This window comes from Megalops cyprinoides, chromosome 1 (assembly GCF_013368585.1).
Source record: "Megalops cyprinoides isolate fMegCyp1 chromosome 1, fMegCyp1.pri, whole genome shotgun sequence".
Taxonomy (NCBI): Eukaryota; Metazoa; Chordata; class Actinopteri; order Elopiformes; family Megalopidae; genus Megalops; species Megalops cyprinoides.
This window is the reverse complement of record NC_050583.1, coordinates 1,000,339-1,015,029: the sequence shown is the minus strand read 5'-3', so window position 1 is coordinate 1,015,029 and position 14,691 is coordinate 1,000,339. Positions and strand designations below refer to the sequence as shown.

General features: G+C 48.3%; 1 protein-coding gene across 1 annotated transcript in view; it reads left to right on the top strand.

Moving 5' to 3' along the window:
- LOC118780516 (E3 ubiquitin-protein ligase rnf213-alpha-like) overlaps positions 1-14,691 on the top strand; it is a 44,214-nt gene that overhangs the window by 9,829 nt on the left and 19,694 nt on the right. Inside the window, exons 11-30 of the mRNA XM_036533058.1 lie at positions 77-229; positions 555-1,168; positions 1,522-1,681; positions 1,928-2,145; positions 2,729-2,866; positions 3,284-3,448; positions 3,839-5,144; positions 5,413-5,591; positions 5,846-6,001; positions 6,488-10,072; positions 10,394-10,524; positions 10,709-10,804; positions 10,927-11,051; positions 11,143-11,265; positions 11,868-12,035; positions 12,243-12,378; positions 12,572-12,763; positions 12,939-13,069; positions 13,619-13,776; positions 13,869-14,075. Of these exons, the coding sequence (XP_036388951.1) occupies positions 77-229; positions 555-1,168; positions 1,522-1,681; positions 1,928-2,145; positions 2,729-2,866; positions 3,284-3,448; positions 3,839-5,144; positions 5,413-5,591; positions 5,846-6,001; positions 6,488-10,072; positions 10,394-10,524; positions 10,709-10,804; positions 10,927-11,051; positions 11,143-11,265; positions 11,868-12,035; positions 12,243-12,378; positions 12,572-12,763; positions 12,939-13,069; positions 13,619-13,776; positions 13,869-14,075 (8,141 nt within the window). The remainder of the gene's footprint in view (positions 1-76; positions 230-554; positions 1,169-1,521; positions 1,682-1,927; positions 2,146-2,728; positions 2,867-3,283; positions 3,449-3,838; positions 5,145-5,412; positions 5,592-5,845; positions 6,002-6,487; positions 10,073-10,393; positions 10,525-10,708; positions 10,805-10,926; positions 11,052-11,142; positions 11,266-11,867; positions 12,036-12,242; positions 12,379-12,571; positions 12,764-12,938; positions 13,070-13,618; positions 13,777-13,868; positions 14,076-14,691) is intronic.

The window sequence follows — 14,691 nt, the reverse complement described above, 5'->3', positions numbered from 1 at the left end:
GTGTGTGTGCGTGCGTGTGTGCGTGTGTGTGTGTGTGTGCATGTGTGTATGTGCACGTGTGTGTGTGTCTCGGCAGACTGCCTCTCAGAGAGTGAGAGGTGCAGCAGACCAGGTGCCATCAGGAGGTTGCTGCAGTCGCGGGAGGAGGAGGTGAGGGCCGTCCACCAGGAGAGGGCGCTGCTGCAGAACCTGCTGACAGCGTGCCGGAAACTGCAGGGCCACGTCACAGGTGCGTGTGTGAAAAACGCCTCTGAGGTGCTGGCAGGCCTCAGCTGAAGTCTTAACTGTCTGAAACTGAAGTGGAGGAGCACAGTCTGTGCCTGAGAACTGGGGCTGTAAGCAGATGCTTTCAGATTTAAACCCCAACTCTAAACTGTAACCTGTGGCCATGGATAAAGGCATCTGCAAAGTAACTTAAATCCTGTCCGCAATTCAGGTGTGTGTAAAGAGTAAGATTTTAGCACCAGCTGGGTGTTTCATTCCTGCTAACTGACCAGTCCTTGGCCATGTGCTGTTTCATGCTACACTTCTGTTCAAATCTGTATGAATTTCAGTTGATGTGGAGGACCTGGAAAGCAAACTCAGCATCAATATGGAGGAGAAGAGGCTGGATGAGTTGATGGAGGTTCATCTGCTTGATGAAATCGCTTCTGAAAAAGTGGGTGTGGTCACGTACTTCAGCCTCCCGCAGGCCACCAGAGAGATGGCGGAGGCCCTGCATGTGTTTAAAGAGAGCTTCATTTTCAAGATATGCTGGGAGCGACAGGCAGAAACGCTGTCCCGCCCTGATGACATCACAGACAAGCTCCACCCTGATGGCAGCACGTCGGCCTCACTCAGTGTGGTCCAAGACCGCATCTTTCAGCCTTGTTACCGTAGATACAGGGAAATCTATGAGAACTTGAAGAGCGGCCGCCTCATGCTGGAGGAAGTGGACAACATTTTCGAGGCCTTCAAGGGCAAATACGAAGAGCTGGGGGAGGATCTGCAGATCATGTGCAGAGTGGACCCACCTGCCGACAGGCGATGGGTCGAAAGAAGAGTCCAGCAGATCGAGCAGTACCACGAGCTGCACCTGGCCCTGGAGTCGGCCAGGGTCATCATGGAGGTCAAGCAGACGCTCTGCCCTCAAGGCGACTTCCAGGTGCTGGAGACTTTGCTCAGTGCTGTAAGTAGTCATGGTTACGTTCCTTTTTTCAGAGTGAACTGTTCCGTGAAAAGAGTGTGACCGTTTCCATGGAGACGGTGTGGGCCTCACCAGTGAGAGTGCACTGTGTTCACTGTGTTTGTCTTAGGCCTCCTTTGATAGATGTTTTCCAACAGGTTTTGAAAAATACATTGACTCGATGAGCAGATAGAATATTAGATCTATGTCAGGAATAATTTACTTTGAACACTTCAAATTACACCCATGATTATGCTGTTAATGTACATTGTTCAGTTTCCATGACATGAGCAGATTTTATATAATTGAAGTTTCTTCTTGAATCTAAAATTTCAGCTTCATTTTTGTGTTATCAGACACATGTTGACTTTAAGAGAGAGAGTCTGGATCGCATTGACAATGACTTGATGAAGGCCAAGAAGGTGCTGGTGGACATCACTGAGGCTCGCAGACAGTGCCTTCAGGAGCTTGATCTCAGGAGAAGCTTGGTCCTGTGGGTCAAAGAGGCTCTTGAAGGTGAGGCACTGTAACCGCAGTGAGAGGCTGTGTACATTACAGCAGTTCCTGCAATCACCCGGCCTTTCAGACGAGCATACACACAAGATGTGTCGTGACTGTAGCTGTAGGACAGCACTGAGGATCCCAGGATTTAATGGGTCCAAAAAGATAACAAGTGCGGTATTATTAATACGTTTATGTCATCATCATGTTCTCACACTCTTCTCACACTATTTATATAAAACTTTTGTTTTGTCAACGCAGATATCAATGAGCTGAAGGTTTTTGTGGACCTGGCCTCCATTTCTGCTGGAGAAAACGACCTGGATGTCGACCGCGTGGCCTGTTTCCATGATGCTGTCCTGGGCTACTCCTCCATGCTGTATGACCTGAAACCCGATGCCGACTTCCCTGCCTTCAGGAATGCCCTGATGAAACTGTGGAAAGCACTAGAAACTGACAACAATCTCCCCAAGAAGCTGGTGAGAACTTCCTCTCTTCTCTATTATGTGAAAGTGATGTATGGTCAAATTTACAGTGTATTCTATGGAGATATGGTTATTCAGCTTTTTTAAAATCCTGGCTACCATTCAGAGCCTACACTTTCACAAATGATACATATGCATAGGTGGATATTATTTTCTAAAGCAGTCCAGGTTAAGCAGCTTTCTTTAGCATACAATCAAACAAGGAACCTCTGAGGCTCCCCAGCCAGTTTTTTCCCCACACTTTGCTCATATTTTATAGGTGAGGCTTTACTGAATGGGACTGTGAAGTAGATGAGAAACAGTGTGAGATTGAGATTGGAAACAGTGTGAGATTGAGATGAGAAAAAGTGTGAGATTGAGATTAGAAACAGTGTGAGATTGAGATTAGAAACAGTGTGCGATTGAGATTGGAAACAGTGTGAGATTGAGATGAGAAAAAGTGTGAGATTGAGATTAGAAACAGTGTGAGATTGAGATTAGAAACAGTGTGCGATTGAGATTAGAAACAGTGTGAGATTGAGATTACAAGCTTTGTAAGTGAGGCATGAGAAAAGCTGCTGTTTGCCCTGTGTTTCAGAGAGACACTGCACGCCACCTAGAGTGGCTGAAGACAGTGAAGGACAGCCATGGCTCTGTGGAGCTCTCTTCACTCTCCTTGGCATCTGCCATCAACAAGAAAGGCATCTACATCATCGGTGCACAAAACCAAAAGAAGGTATGTGCTTGCATTGGTTATGACTGGTCTAGTGGACTTGTGGGTAGAGGGCTCACCTGACCCAGGAGGTTGATAGGTTCAGTCCAATGAGCACAAGACAGAGTCTCTTCTACACATTGGCAGCAGACAAACCTGGGTGCACTGGTCTGAGCAATTGTTAAAACACATTTTATTTCAAACACTGTAAGCAAAATGGGCATCTTTACTGTCTGCTTTGTTTACTTCATAGAAAGACTATACCTTAGAATCAACAGATCAGATTTGGCAGATTACCATTAACTTTAGCAGTGAACAGAAAATGTTAACTGAAAGTGCTTAATTCAGTGACAGATTGGTGCTTTGTAAGAGTTTCCCTGAATAAATACACCTTACCAGCTGTGTTTTGATTGGTTGATTATTGGCTGTCTCCTGGTGCAGCTGAGCCTGGAAACAGCCCTGAGGCTGGAGCTGCCAGAGAGTCAGGAGGAGGGGCCGGAGCTGCGCTGCTATTGGCTGGAGGACCTGAGGGAGCTGCAGAACAAGCTAATGCTGATGTCTGGGAAGGGGGAGCAGGGCCAGGGCGAGGTGGACCACTTTGCTGAGGTAAAACTCCTTATCCCCCCAACACACAGACAAGCAATCCAAAGTTTCTGGAGGTATATACTGAAGATGTTCAACATCACTCTTAAAGTATACCTGACTTGAGAGTGATTACCAACACACATGGTGAGTGTAAGATTATTTATCCAAAGGTTTTGGACACCAGATAAAATGAAATGACACTACAACAGTCCAGGTTCAGGCTTTGCTGAGCCCCGTCCCATGGTTTCCATCTGTTTGCGTAGTTCAGTGAGGGTGTCCTCAGGATGTTAGGTAAAAAGCTCAGATGAGCATATTCGTTTACCTAGTGACATAAATGCCCTGTATTGCACTGAAATGTAGACACTGCAGTCTTCTATAAAACACTGTCATTTTGTTTTCTTAATTGCTCAGGCCTTCAGCAGCGTGCAGAGACTAGCCACGGCGTTCATAGATCTGCATGCTGCTGGGAACCCTCTCTTCAGGCGCTGGGAGGCCAAGATTAGCTGCAGCACACCGAGGGATGCCGGCATCATCATGGACTTCAACCTGACTGGCAGGGTGGGGCAGATGCTGGTGGAGGGAAGCGTGATGGAGCAGCTGCCAGAGCTGTGCAGGAAGATGGAGCGATGCCTCACCTTCTGGAGCAGCTTCATGGATAAGCAAAGATCTCAGCATTACTACCTCAACTACTACACCGCAGAGCAGATACTGTACCTGTGCGACCGCCTGGCTCCGCAGAATTTGAAGAAAGAGCTGGATGATCAGGTGCTGATGCTGCTCTCCTTCATCAGACCCACCTGCAGAGCCTCTGGTTTGAAGGAGCTGTGCGCTGCACTTCAGAGCAAAGTCCTCAGCAGAACACCAGAGCAAAAAGGTGAGCTGGAGTTTCAGACCTTTGTGGAGGCTTCTGGGAACGTGGGAGAAGATCAGTCTTTTGAACGGGAGGGTGGTCCTCCAACAGAAGCTCTCCAGAATCTCGTGGATCAAGCTCACGGCTCAGGAAAACTGGATCTGGTCTGGAATGCATTCATGAGGGACGTGAGTGGCTTCCTTCCCCACTCTTTAGATGTTTGCAGCTTGGGCAGACTGCTGGAAGCACTGGCCAGTGAAGGAGCAGAGGAAAAGTATGAGGAAGAAGATGAGGAGGAGTTTGATTTTCCAGAGAGGGAGGGGAAGGTGGTGAGGAGAACCCTGCCGAGTGGCTTCTCCAGTGGAGTTCCAAACCTCATAATCTGCCCCCATGTGGAGGTCCTGACCTCCTGCATCTGCGTCTACATGAGCTGCGAGTCCCAGCCGCTACCTACCTACGACGAGGTTCTCTTGTGCACCACTGCCACCCCCTACCAGCAGGTGGAGCTGTTCCTCCGGCGCTGCCTCACGGCTGGGTACAGGGGGGAGAAGATCTACACCCTGCTCTGTGCTGACCAGCTCACCTACGAGGTCAGCTGCAGAGTGGAGCAGGCCTTTCAACGGCTGAGGCTGCAGGCCATGCAGGACTACAGACTGGTGATCATCTGCAGCTCCGAGAGAGAGCATGCCTACCTCCCCTCCGCCTTCAGCCAGTACAGGCTGCACATGGTCCCCCAGGAGCCCCTGGAGAGGATCCGCAGCTACCTGTCCAAACACTACACCATCCCGCTGGGACAGCCTAGTGCTGCCGCCGTGTTCAAAGGCAGGCAGTATGTCGGGGTCGTGTCCTCCAAACGAGCAGGCGTTGGTGAGTCAAAAACAACAACAAACTACCCCTTCAATCAACCCACTGCCCGCATCATGTAATGAGGCCTGAGCTGTTTTTATTTTAATACTGCATTGGTTAACTAGTGGCTAATGCCCACTAGTGGTTGATGATGTTACTGCGGGAGCTACTTTGTCTTCAGTGACTAAGGACCAGTGCCATTTGTGATGTACACACTGATGAATACTCTGTCAGTATTTATCTGTGGTACTAATTACATTTAAATTGTCTCCTCAATGTTAAATCCAAGGTAAATCCCTCTATATCCAGAGATTATATGAAAAACTTGAAGAATCTGCGGAGGAATCCTCGTTGTTAAAATGCATTCGCTTGATTGAACCAAGAGTCGATGAGAGCATCATCCTCAAGTCCCTGCTCAACACTCCTGAAAAGAAACTCACAATCTTCCATTTTGATGTTACATCATCGGTAAGGGTGTTAATCAGCCAAAATGAATTATATGAATATAAATGTAAACATTTCAAGTTATGGATTATTTCTTGGATTGTTATGAAAGATATTGCCCTTATAGAGAATACTTTAAAAGTATCACTAGATTCTATAGCAGGATATGGTATAAAGTACAAATTCCAAAGTGGAAGTTACAAGTGGATAGTGACATTTTACCCCATTTAAGCCAGTTGTGGGATGGTTTATATGCATAGGTGTTTTTGTGTGTTTAGGTGCAGCGGGGCTTGTATGAATTCCTGTTCAAACTGTTGATCCTGGGCTACCTGATGGATGATGAGGGCTGCATGTGGAGATGCCACCCAACACACCTCTACGCTGTTGAGATCCTTCGGCCCTCTCGCGGCTCACACAGAAATGTCCCGAGAGTGGTGAGTGTGCATATGTAGTGTTTTTAGAATTGTTCTCAATTGTTCTTAGAATTCAAGCTGAGTTCATTCAGCTGCACCATAGTAAGTATTGTTTTCGGCAAAAAGGTGTAAATACCTTTCTTTGCAGTGAAAACAGAGACCATTACAGTGTTGGAGACTAGACTTGGCACAGTGCTAGATACACAGCAGACACACGATATACAAGCTCAGTAGCCTTGGTAGACTGAGTTGAATAGCATTTTGATCTTTTTCAGGTGTTACTGGAAGCAGTTTAGTTTACTGAGTGTTATTCAACAACACCAGCTTTTATTTAATACATATTAATCTGCTGTTAGAAAACCAGGAGTTCCTGAATATGCATTGGGATGGGTTATGACCCTTCTTGGGGTTTTTATGCCAATAATATCAAAAATGAAAAAATTTGAAATGATATTTCTGAAATTATTTTTTCAGAGCTGCAAATATTGACTTTGACTCTCTTGGCAGGGTGCACACCCACGGTTTGACTTCCTGGATATATTCCCTGAAGTCATCTGTCGTCCCCCAAAAGAAGTTCTAGAGCTGGAAATGAGGATGCAAGATGGTACCGCTCCAGATGCTGAAGACCCGCTCATGGACGACCAGGAGTTCAGAAGTGAAGCCTTTCAAAGACCCTACCAGTATCTTACTCGGTTCTACAATCACGTCAACCTGGACAGGTTTATGTACGGAGGAGTGGAGGGGACCCATGTGGAGTGCCTGCAGATGCTGTTTGTCTACTGTGGCATCATGGATCCATCCTGGGCAGAATTGAAGAACTTCACCCTGTTCCTCAACCTGCAGCTGAGAGACTGTGAGACATCTGTCTTCTGCAACGTGGACTTTGTAGGAGACACTCTGCAGGGCTTCAAGAACTTTGTGGTGGACTTCATGATTCTGATGGCAAAGGATTTTGCCACGCCCTCCCTCAGCATCTCAGACCAGAGCCTTGGGAGGCAGCAGGTGGACCTGACCAGGGTCAGGGAGGAAGACCTGGCCCCCTTCCTCATCAGGAAACGGTGGGAATCAGAGCCGCACCCCTACATCTTCTTCAATGAGGACCATGCCTCGATGACATTCATTGGCTTTCACCTTCGAGCGAACAATCAGAAAGGCTTTGATGCCATCGACCCCGCCTCAGGGGCCGTGATCAGGAGGAACATCATGACTAAGAGGCTGTACAATGGGCTCAGACTGCAGAGAGTGCCTTTCAACGTTGACTTTGAACAGCTGCCAAGAGGAGAGAAAATCGAACGTCTCTGCAATGTTCTGGGCATCCAGTGGCCTCTGGACCCAGACGAGACTTACGAGCTCACCACCGACAACATCCTGAAGATGCTGGCCATCCACATGCGCTTCCGCTGCGGCATCCCCGTCATCATCATGGGGGAGACGGGCTGCGGGAAGACGCGGCTCGTCAGGTTTCTGTGCGAGCTGCGGAGGGGTGGAGCCGAAGTGGAGAACATGAGGCTCGTCAAAGTTCACGGCGGGACCACCTCGGAAATGATATACCGCAAAATACGAGAGGCGGAGGCCAAAGCCATTTCTAGCAAGCAGGAGCATGGCCTAGATTCGGTCCTCTTCTTTGATGAAGCCAACACGACTGAAGCTATAAGCAGCATCAAGGAGGTCCTTTGCGATGGTGCTGTGGAAGGAGAGAAGCTGAACTCAGGCACAGGTCTGCAGATCATCGCCGCATGCAATCCCTACAGGAAGCACACAGATGAGATGATTCGCAGACTGGAGGGTGCTGGCCTAGGGTACAGAGTCAGAGCTGAGGCCACAGAAGACAAGCTGGGGTCCATCCCCCTCCGTCAGCTGGTGTACAGAGTGCAGGCTCTGCCCCCAAGCATGATACCACTGGTGTGGGATTTTGGGCAGCTCAATGACCACACTGAAAAGATGTACATCCAGCAAATAGTCCAACGGGTGGTTCAGACCAGCTCCATTGCTAATGGCTACATTGGGGTGATCACTGACATCTTGTCGTCCTCACAGAAATATATGAGGACCAGGAGAGACGAGTGTAGCTTCGTTAGCCTGCGGGATGTGGAGCGTTGTGTGCAGGTCTTTGTGTGGTTTTATGACAACAGTATAATGCTGCTTACCCAGCTGGAGGAATTTCTTGAGAGAAGCAGAAACCTGGAGAAAATCAGTGCTGCTACAGGTGAAAGGGATCCAGTCATCTGGGCTCTGGTGATGGCTGCGGGAGTTTGCTACCACGCAAGCCTGGAGAATAAAGACAGGTACAGGAGAGAAATCTGCAGGCACCTCCCTGAAGGATTCACTTCTCAGAGAGTCATGCAGGAAATCTCCCTCATGCAGGACCTCCTCCTGAGCGGTGTCCCCCTTGGGGAAACCATCGCGAGAAACAGCGCCTTGAAAGAGAACGTCTTCATGATGGTGATCTGCATCGAGTTACGGATCCCACTCTTCCTGGTGGGGAAACCCGGGAGCTCAAAGTCCCTGTCTAAGACCCTGGTTGCGGATGCCATGCAGGGCCAGGCGGCTCATTCTGAGCTGTACAAAAGGCTGAAGCAGATTCACCTGGTGTCGTTCCAGTGTAGCCCACACTCAACACCAGAGGGCATCATCAACACCTTCAAGCAGTGCGCCCGCTTCCAGGAGGGCAAGAACCTGAAGGAGTACATCTCCGTGGTGGTGCTGGATGAGATCGGCCTGGCTGAGGACTCCCCCAAAATGCCCCTGAAAACCTTGCACCCCCTGCTGGAGGAAGGCTGCATTGACGACGAGCCTCTGCCCCATAAAAAAGTGGGGTTCATCGGCATATCCAACTGGGCTCTGGACCCAGCGAAGATGAACAGAGGCATTTTTGTGTCACGAGGTGATCCCGATGAGAAAGAGCTGATGGAGAGCGCCAAAGGAATATGCTCCTCTGACCTGATGATTCTAGAGAAGGTCCAAGATCTCTTTCAGCCTTTCGCTCAGGCCTATTTGACCATCAGCAAGGGCACAGGCTTTTTTGGTCTGAGAGACTACTACAGCTTAATAAAGATGGTGTTTGCCTTCACTAAGGCCTCTAAGCAGAGACCCAGTGCTGAGCAGATAGTGGAGGCGGTGCTGAGGAATTTCAGTGGCAAGGATGATGTGGACGTAGTGAAGAACTTCACTGCCAGCCTGCGTATTGGTCCGAACCCGGAGAGCATCAGTGCCATCGAGCTAGTGAGGCAGAACATCTCAGACGTGGGGCAGGACGACGAGTGCCGCTACCTGCTGGTTCTCACCAAAAACTATGCCGCCCTCCAGATACTGCAGGAGACATTCTTCGACCAGCATCAGCCCGAAATCATCTTCGGCTCCAGCTTCCCCAAAGATCAGGAGTACACGCAGATCTGCCGCAACATCAACCGGGTGAAGATCTGCATGGAGACCGGCCAAACCGTGGTGCTGCTCAACCTGCAGAATCTGTATGAAAGCCTCTATGATGCCCTCAACCAGTACTACGTCTTTCTGGGGGGACAGAAGTATGTGGATCTCGGACTGGGGACCCATCGTGTGAAGTGTAGAGTGCACGCAGACTTCAGACTCATCGTCATTGAGGAGAAGGAGGTGGTCTACAAGCAGTTCCCTGTTCCCCTCATCAACCGGCTGGAGAAACACTACTTGGACATCAATGCCGTCCTCGACACCCACCAGAAGGAAATTGCCAGGGAGCTGGAGAGGTGGGTGGAGCAGTTCATGACTTTGAACAGTGCAGATTCCCAAAGTCACAAATACAAGCCACCTGACGTCTTCGTCGGCTACCACGCCGACACCTGCTCATCCGTGGTGCTGCAGGTGTCTGAGAGGCTGAAACGCGAGGCAGAAGCCTCAGACACCTGGAGAAGCGTTCTCCTGGAGGAGGCCAAGCTGGTGTTGCTGAACTGTGCCACTCCGGACTCCGTGGTGCGGCTGGACTTTTCGGCCCTCCCCAACGTGGAGGCGGAGCAGCTGGCGCAGGTGTACTTCCAGAAGCAGAAGCACAGCTCCCTGGTGGACTTTGTCCTCTTCCAAACTCAGCAGAAGGATCGCGGACACTCTTCCTTCACTGAGGTGACCCATAATTCCATTCCTCTCCCGAACCTGTCAGAATCCTTCTATTCAGATTTTTAGTTTAAATGAGGAACAGCATCCTTTGAAAAATGGCTTTATTCATTTTGTTCTTATGGGCTGCAGTGTAGCATAGTGGTAAGGAGCAGAGCTCATATCTGAAAGGTTGCTGGTTTGATTCCGCACTGGGGTACTGCTGCTGTACCCTTGGGCAAGGTACTTAACCCAGAATTGCCTCAGTAAATATCCAGCTGTATAAATGGATGACATGTAAAATTACCTTGCAAGTCTCTCTGGATAAGTGTGTTGGTCTCTATCGTCTAGGTTACCACATTCTCCAGGCTTCTGACTGCGTGGGATATGAGAACGCTCCAGGATGCTGTAGAACCCTGTAGCACTGAGCTGCTCTCACTGCAGCAGTTTGATACAGAACATTCCTTCCTCAAAAAAATCAGGTCCACTTCTAAATGTAAAAATGTGCTGAATGCATAAATACTACTGAATATAAAAATGTAAATGTAAAAAGTCACAATTAGGAGTGTCTAATTTTAAACAATTTTTTATCTTCCCTATATCCTCATATCTGTTCATAATAAGCTGAAAAGTGAAGCTTTAACTGGCAAATTATCCTTTGTGCAGACATTTTCTAGATTCCACATGTGATGATAAAATCCTCATCATTCAGACGGAATTTGGTGAAGATCGTCAGAGTGCAAATATCCTGGCATCTGCAAAGTAAGCTACAAAGTGACTGTAATATTCTCACAGCTCTGTTTTATTAGATTTAGTTATTACTTTATTATTCTAACAGGAGCCTAAATTTAAACTTTTCATTTTGCTGTGTTTATCTCTCACAGGTATTCTGCCATAAATGAAATTAACAAATCAGGAGATGAGCACATGGCAGGAAAAGTGCTTTTGTACTTCATCACAAAGCTGCCCAGAGTGGAAGGGGGGGCTTCCTATGTTGGTTTTCATGGAGGTGAGGACTAGCTTCACACATGGAAACAGCATCTCTGCTCTGTGCACTGCACACACTGACATTAAAATAACACAAACTCTCTCATAAACAGGCACCTGGAGTTCAGTCCACATTGATGACCTGAGAAGATCGAAAGACATTGTTTCAGAAATCAAAGCCTTGAGAAGCCTCACCATCAGCCAGCTCTTCGAGGAGAAGACAGATCAGCATGAAGGTAATGGGACTTTTGTTTGTCTGGGTCAGTGTCATTGCAGAAATTCTGAGGTCAAGGACTGTTAAGATTACTCTGTTATGCTACGGTTGTTAAAATTACTGCTTGCTATTTCATTTCAGTGCACAGTTAATTGTTTTTTCCAGATGCGTGAGTTGAATTGAATGTAAATCTTATATGATTATATTGTTTATACTGTGCTGAATTCAATTCAAGAGATACTAAGAAAATGTTGTTCATTTGTGCAAGTACACTGTATCAATTAAGTATCAAACCTGCCAAAGTCTGTACAAAAAAATGCCGTATACATTCCTCCTAGGAATGGCAGTGGATGAGACCGTGTCAGAACAGCCTGAGAGAGAACATTCTGTGAGTAGCTTTGTTTTTTCATCTTCAGATATTGTTGTGCTCTTTGAAATTAGTATGTCAGGACTGATCATCTCTCAGGGCATTTTAAGGTGTTTGAGATATCAGTGTAGTGCTGGAAATGCTGTACATCGACTGCATTTTTTGTCTTTATTTAACAACAAGTTACAGTCCAACTTCCTAGTGACAAATGCTGGTGACACCGGAAGCTGTCAGGCATTGAACTTTGACCTTGAGAGTTCTGCGTTTACAGGAATGGAGCGGCTTGCTGGACACCACGTCACTGCTGCGCAGCTGTGTGCAGGCTGCACTGAGCATGCTCAGAGACCAGGCCGAGGGCGGGGCCCGCAGCACCAGGAGAGTGGAGATCCTGCTGCTGCTATTGGGCGACAGCGAGGACCTCAACGGTAATGTGCTGCATTTCAAAACACAAGCATTTCAACAGGGTAGAGAGGAGTAACCCAACCCTGACATTTAAGCCCAAAATACTCCTGATTTGGGCACTTCAGGACTTCCATTGTTAATTCCAGTTGCAATGAGCTTGCTTTGTGTTTTTTGAAACGCTTTGAAGCAGTTGGGTGCTTGTTTTTATGTGAGTGTCTCTGTGGGTGTAGCTGCATTCCTGAAGACAGTGAAGCTGCGGCTTCACTCTCTCCTGAAGACCCGGGACAGCCACATGCTCTCACCCAGGAGCTGGGTGTTCAGGGAGGCGTCGAACGTCACTGCCCTGCAGGAGGGAGGGACATTCAAGTAAGTGAGCTGGTCAGCCACAGGATGTACACACTATGTGTAGCATAGTGGTAAGGAGCAGGACTCAAAACCGAAAGGTTGCCAGTTCAATTCCCCTGGATTCTGGATAAGTTCAATTCTGGATAAGAGTGTCTGCTAAATGCCAATAAAGTAATGTAATGCAATGTACAAAGCTGTATTTGTGCCTTCACAGACACGCCCTGTGGAAGAGAATCCAGGCAGTGGTTACCCCCTTCCTGGCTCAGCTGGTCACAGTTGTTGACCGTGACCACAACCTTGATCTCCTGCTGGACCGTAACTGCAGCACATCTGTCAGGAAGCTGTGGCTGGACATCTTTGCGGATGAGACACTGCTGAATATTCCCTACAGCGCAGTGGACCACAAGTGAGTGACACACCCAGTGTGTGTGAGAGACCGCTCGTATGTCTCATAAAAAATATGCTTTGAGAGATTATTTTGAAGGTTATCTGAGTTTGATCAATAAATACAGATACATAGACAGGTTGAGTGTGAGTGTGTAAAATCCTAGTGAAATAGTGTTAAATCCTTTTATTTGTAGCAGTGAAGCAAAGACCCTCCTGGTGCAGCACTCCATGGCATCAGAGGGGCGTGCCGGCTGCTCCATGCCTTTCAGCTGCATGATCAGAGACTACCTGGAGGAGCTGTGGCAGAACGCACAGCAGCGGGAAGGTAGGAGCGCAAAGAGAGGTCTGCTCCAACAGGGCAGTCTGCTCCCAGAGAGAGTTCTGCACCAACAGGGCAGTCTACTCCCAGAGAGAGCTCTGCTCTAACAGGGCAGTCTACTCCCAGAGAGAGGTCTGCTCCAACAGGGAAGTCTACTACCAGAGAGAGCTCTGCACCCAGAGAGAGCTCTGCTCCCAGAGAGAGGTCTGCACCAACAGGGCAGTCTGCTCCCAGAGAGAGCTCTGTTCCCAGAGAGAGGTCTGGACCCAGAGAGAGGTCTGCTCCAAGAGCACAGATCCACAGTCAGTGTTTATGTTAACTCAGCAGCAGGTTGGCTTGGTGGAAAAAGGAACTGGGACTGAAGTCAGAATATTGTAGGATTTATTCCTAGGTAGGCTGCTGCGGTGTTGCCCTTCACTAAGGTACTCAACAAATAAAGTAAAAATAAAAATAATCCAGTGCTTACTGCTTAGTATTGACAGTAAGATTTAATATGTAAATTCATGGGTACATACTCTGTAACTGTAAAAATATGTTTGTTAACGGTTAATATAGATTTCACCAGGCAAAAGTTTGAAGAGATATTTCACAAGACTCCGCTGGGCCGGTACGTCGGAGACACAGATCCAGAAACACAGAGAGAGCTGTTCCACAGGTACCTGCAGGACGTCGTCTCCATGACGTTGAAAATGTCCTCCGAGGACGATCTACAGGTACGTACGGCCGGGCTGTCTGGGACGGGGGTCAGCAGCAGAGGGGCTCAGCGGTCAGTCTGGGACTGAGGGTGCTGGCGTGTCCCCCTCAGCTGCTGTGTCGAGCTCTGTCCTCCTGCGTCGCTGAGCTGAGAACCCGTCACCACGCCGGCGACAAGGTCCCCTCTCTGGCCTGGGTCCACATCGCCCACCATGACTTCCACAGCCGGCTGCACAACCTCGGCCGGATGCTCAGCCTCCAGCCCCGGCTGGCCCGGTCTCTCCTGGGGAACGTGCACGCCAGCGGAGGGACAGAAATGGTAAGAGTTTTGCTAAGGCCATGCAGCGGGTAAGGAGCTGGGCCTTTCACCAGAGGGTTGCTGGTTCCAGTCCCCTGTTTGAGTCAGCTGGTTAGTCCTCAGGTGGGACTCTGTAATTGTGTGTCGACAGTTAAATATTTCAGTTTTTTTCAGTCATTTACACACATTTCCTAAAACTATTCACGCAAAACTCAAAAACTGAAAGCTGTTTTTGTAAAATGTCACAAATCTCTTGAGGAAGGAAACATTTTGTTCAGACAGGGAATGAAATGCTGCATAAAGTACCTGTAGCACAAAGGAAGAGGAACAGACCCTCCCAGTTAAAGCAGTAAATCGCTGTAAATGCGGTAATTCCACAGCGCAGCAGTCTGCACCACGCCTTTCCTGCCAGCTCACGGGTCACATCTGCATCTTCAGGATGCAAACATTACATTACATTACATTACATGCGTTTATCACACGCTCTCATCCAGAGCCACTTACATCACAGTAGAACATAAGTGTAAGCCTTCAAGTTAAACAGGCAACAGTGGCAGACCAGGCTAACAAGATTGCCAGACCAATGAGTGTGAGCATAATATTACTCAAGCCCTCCCCAAAGTATACTACGATACAA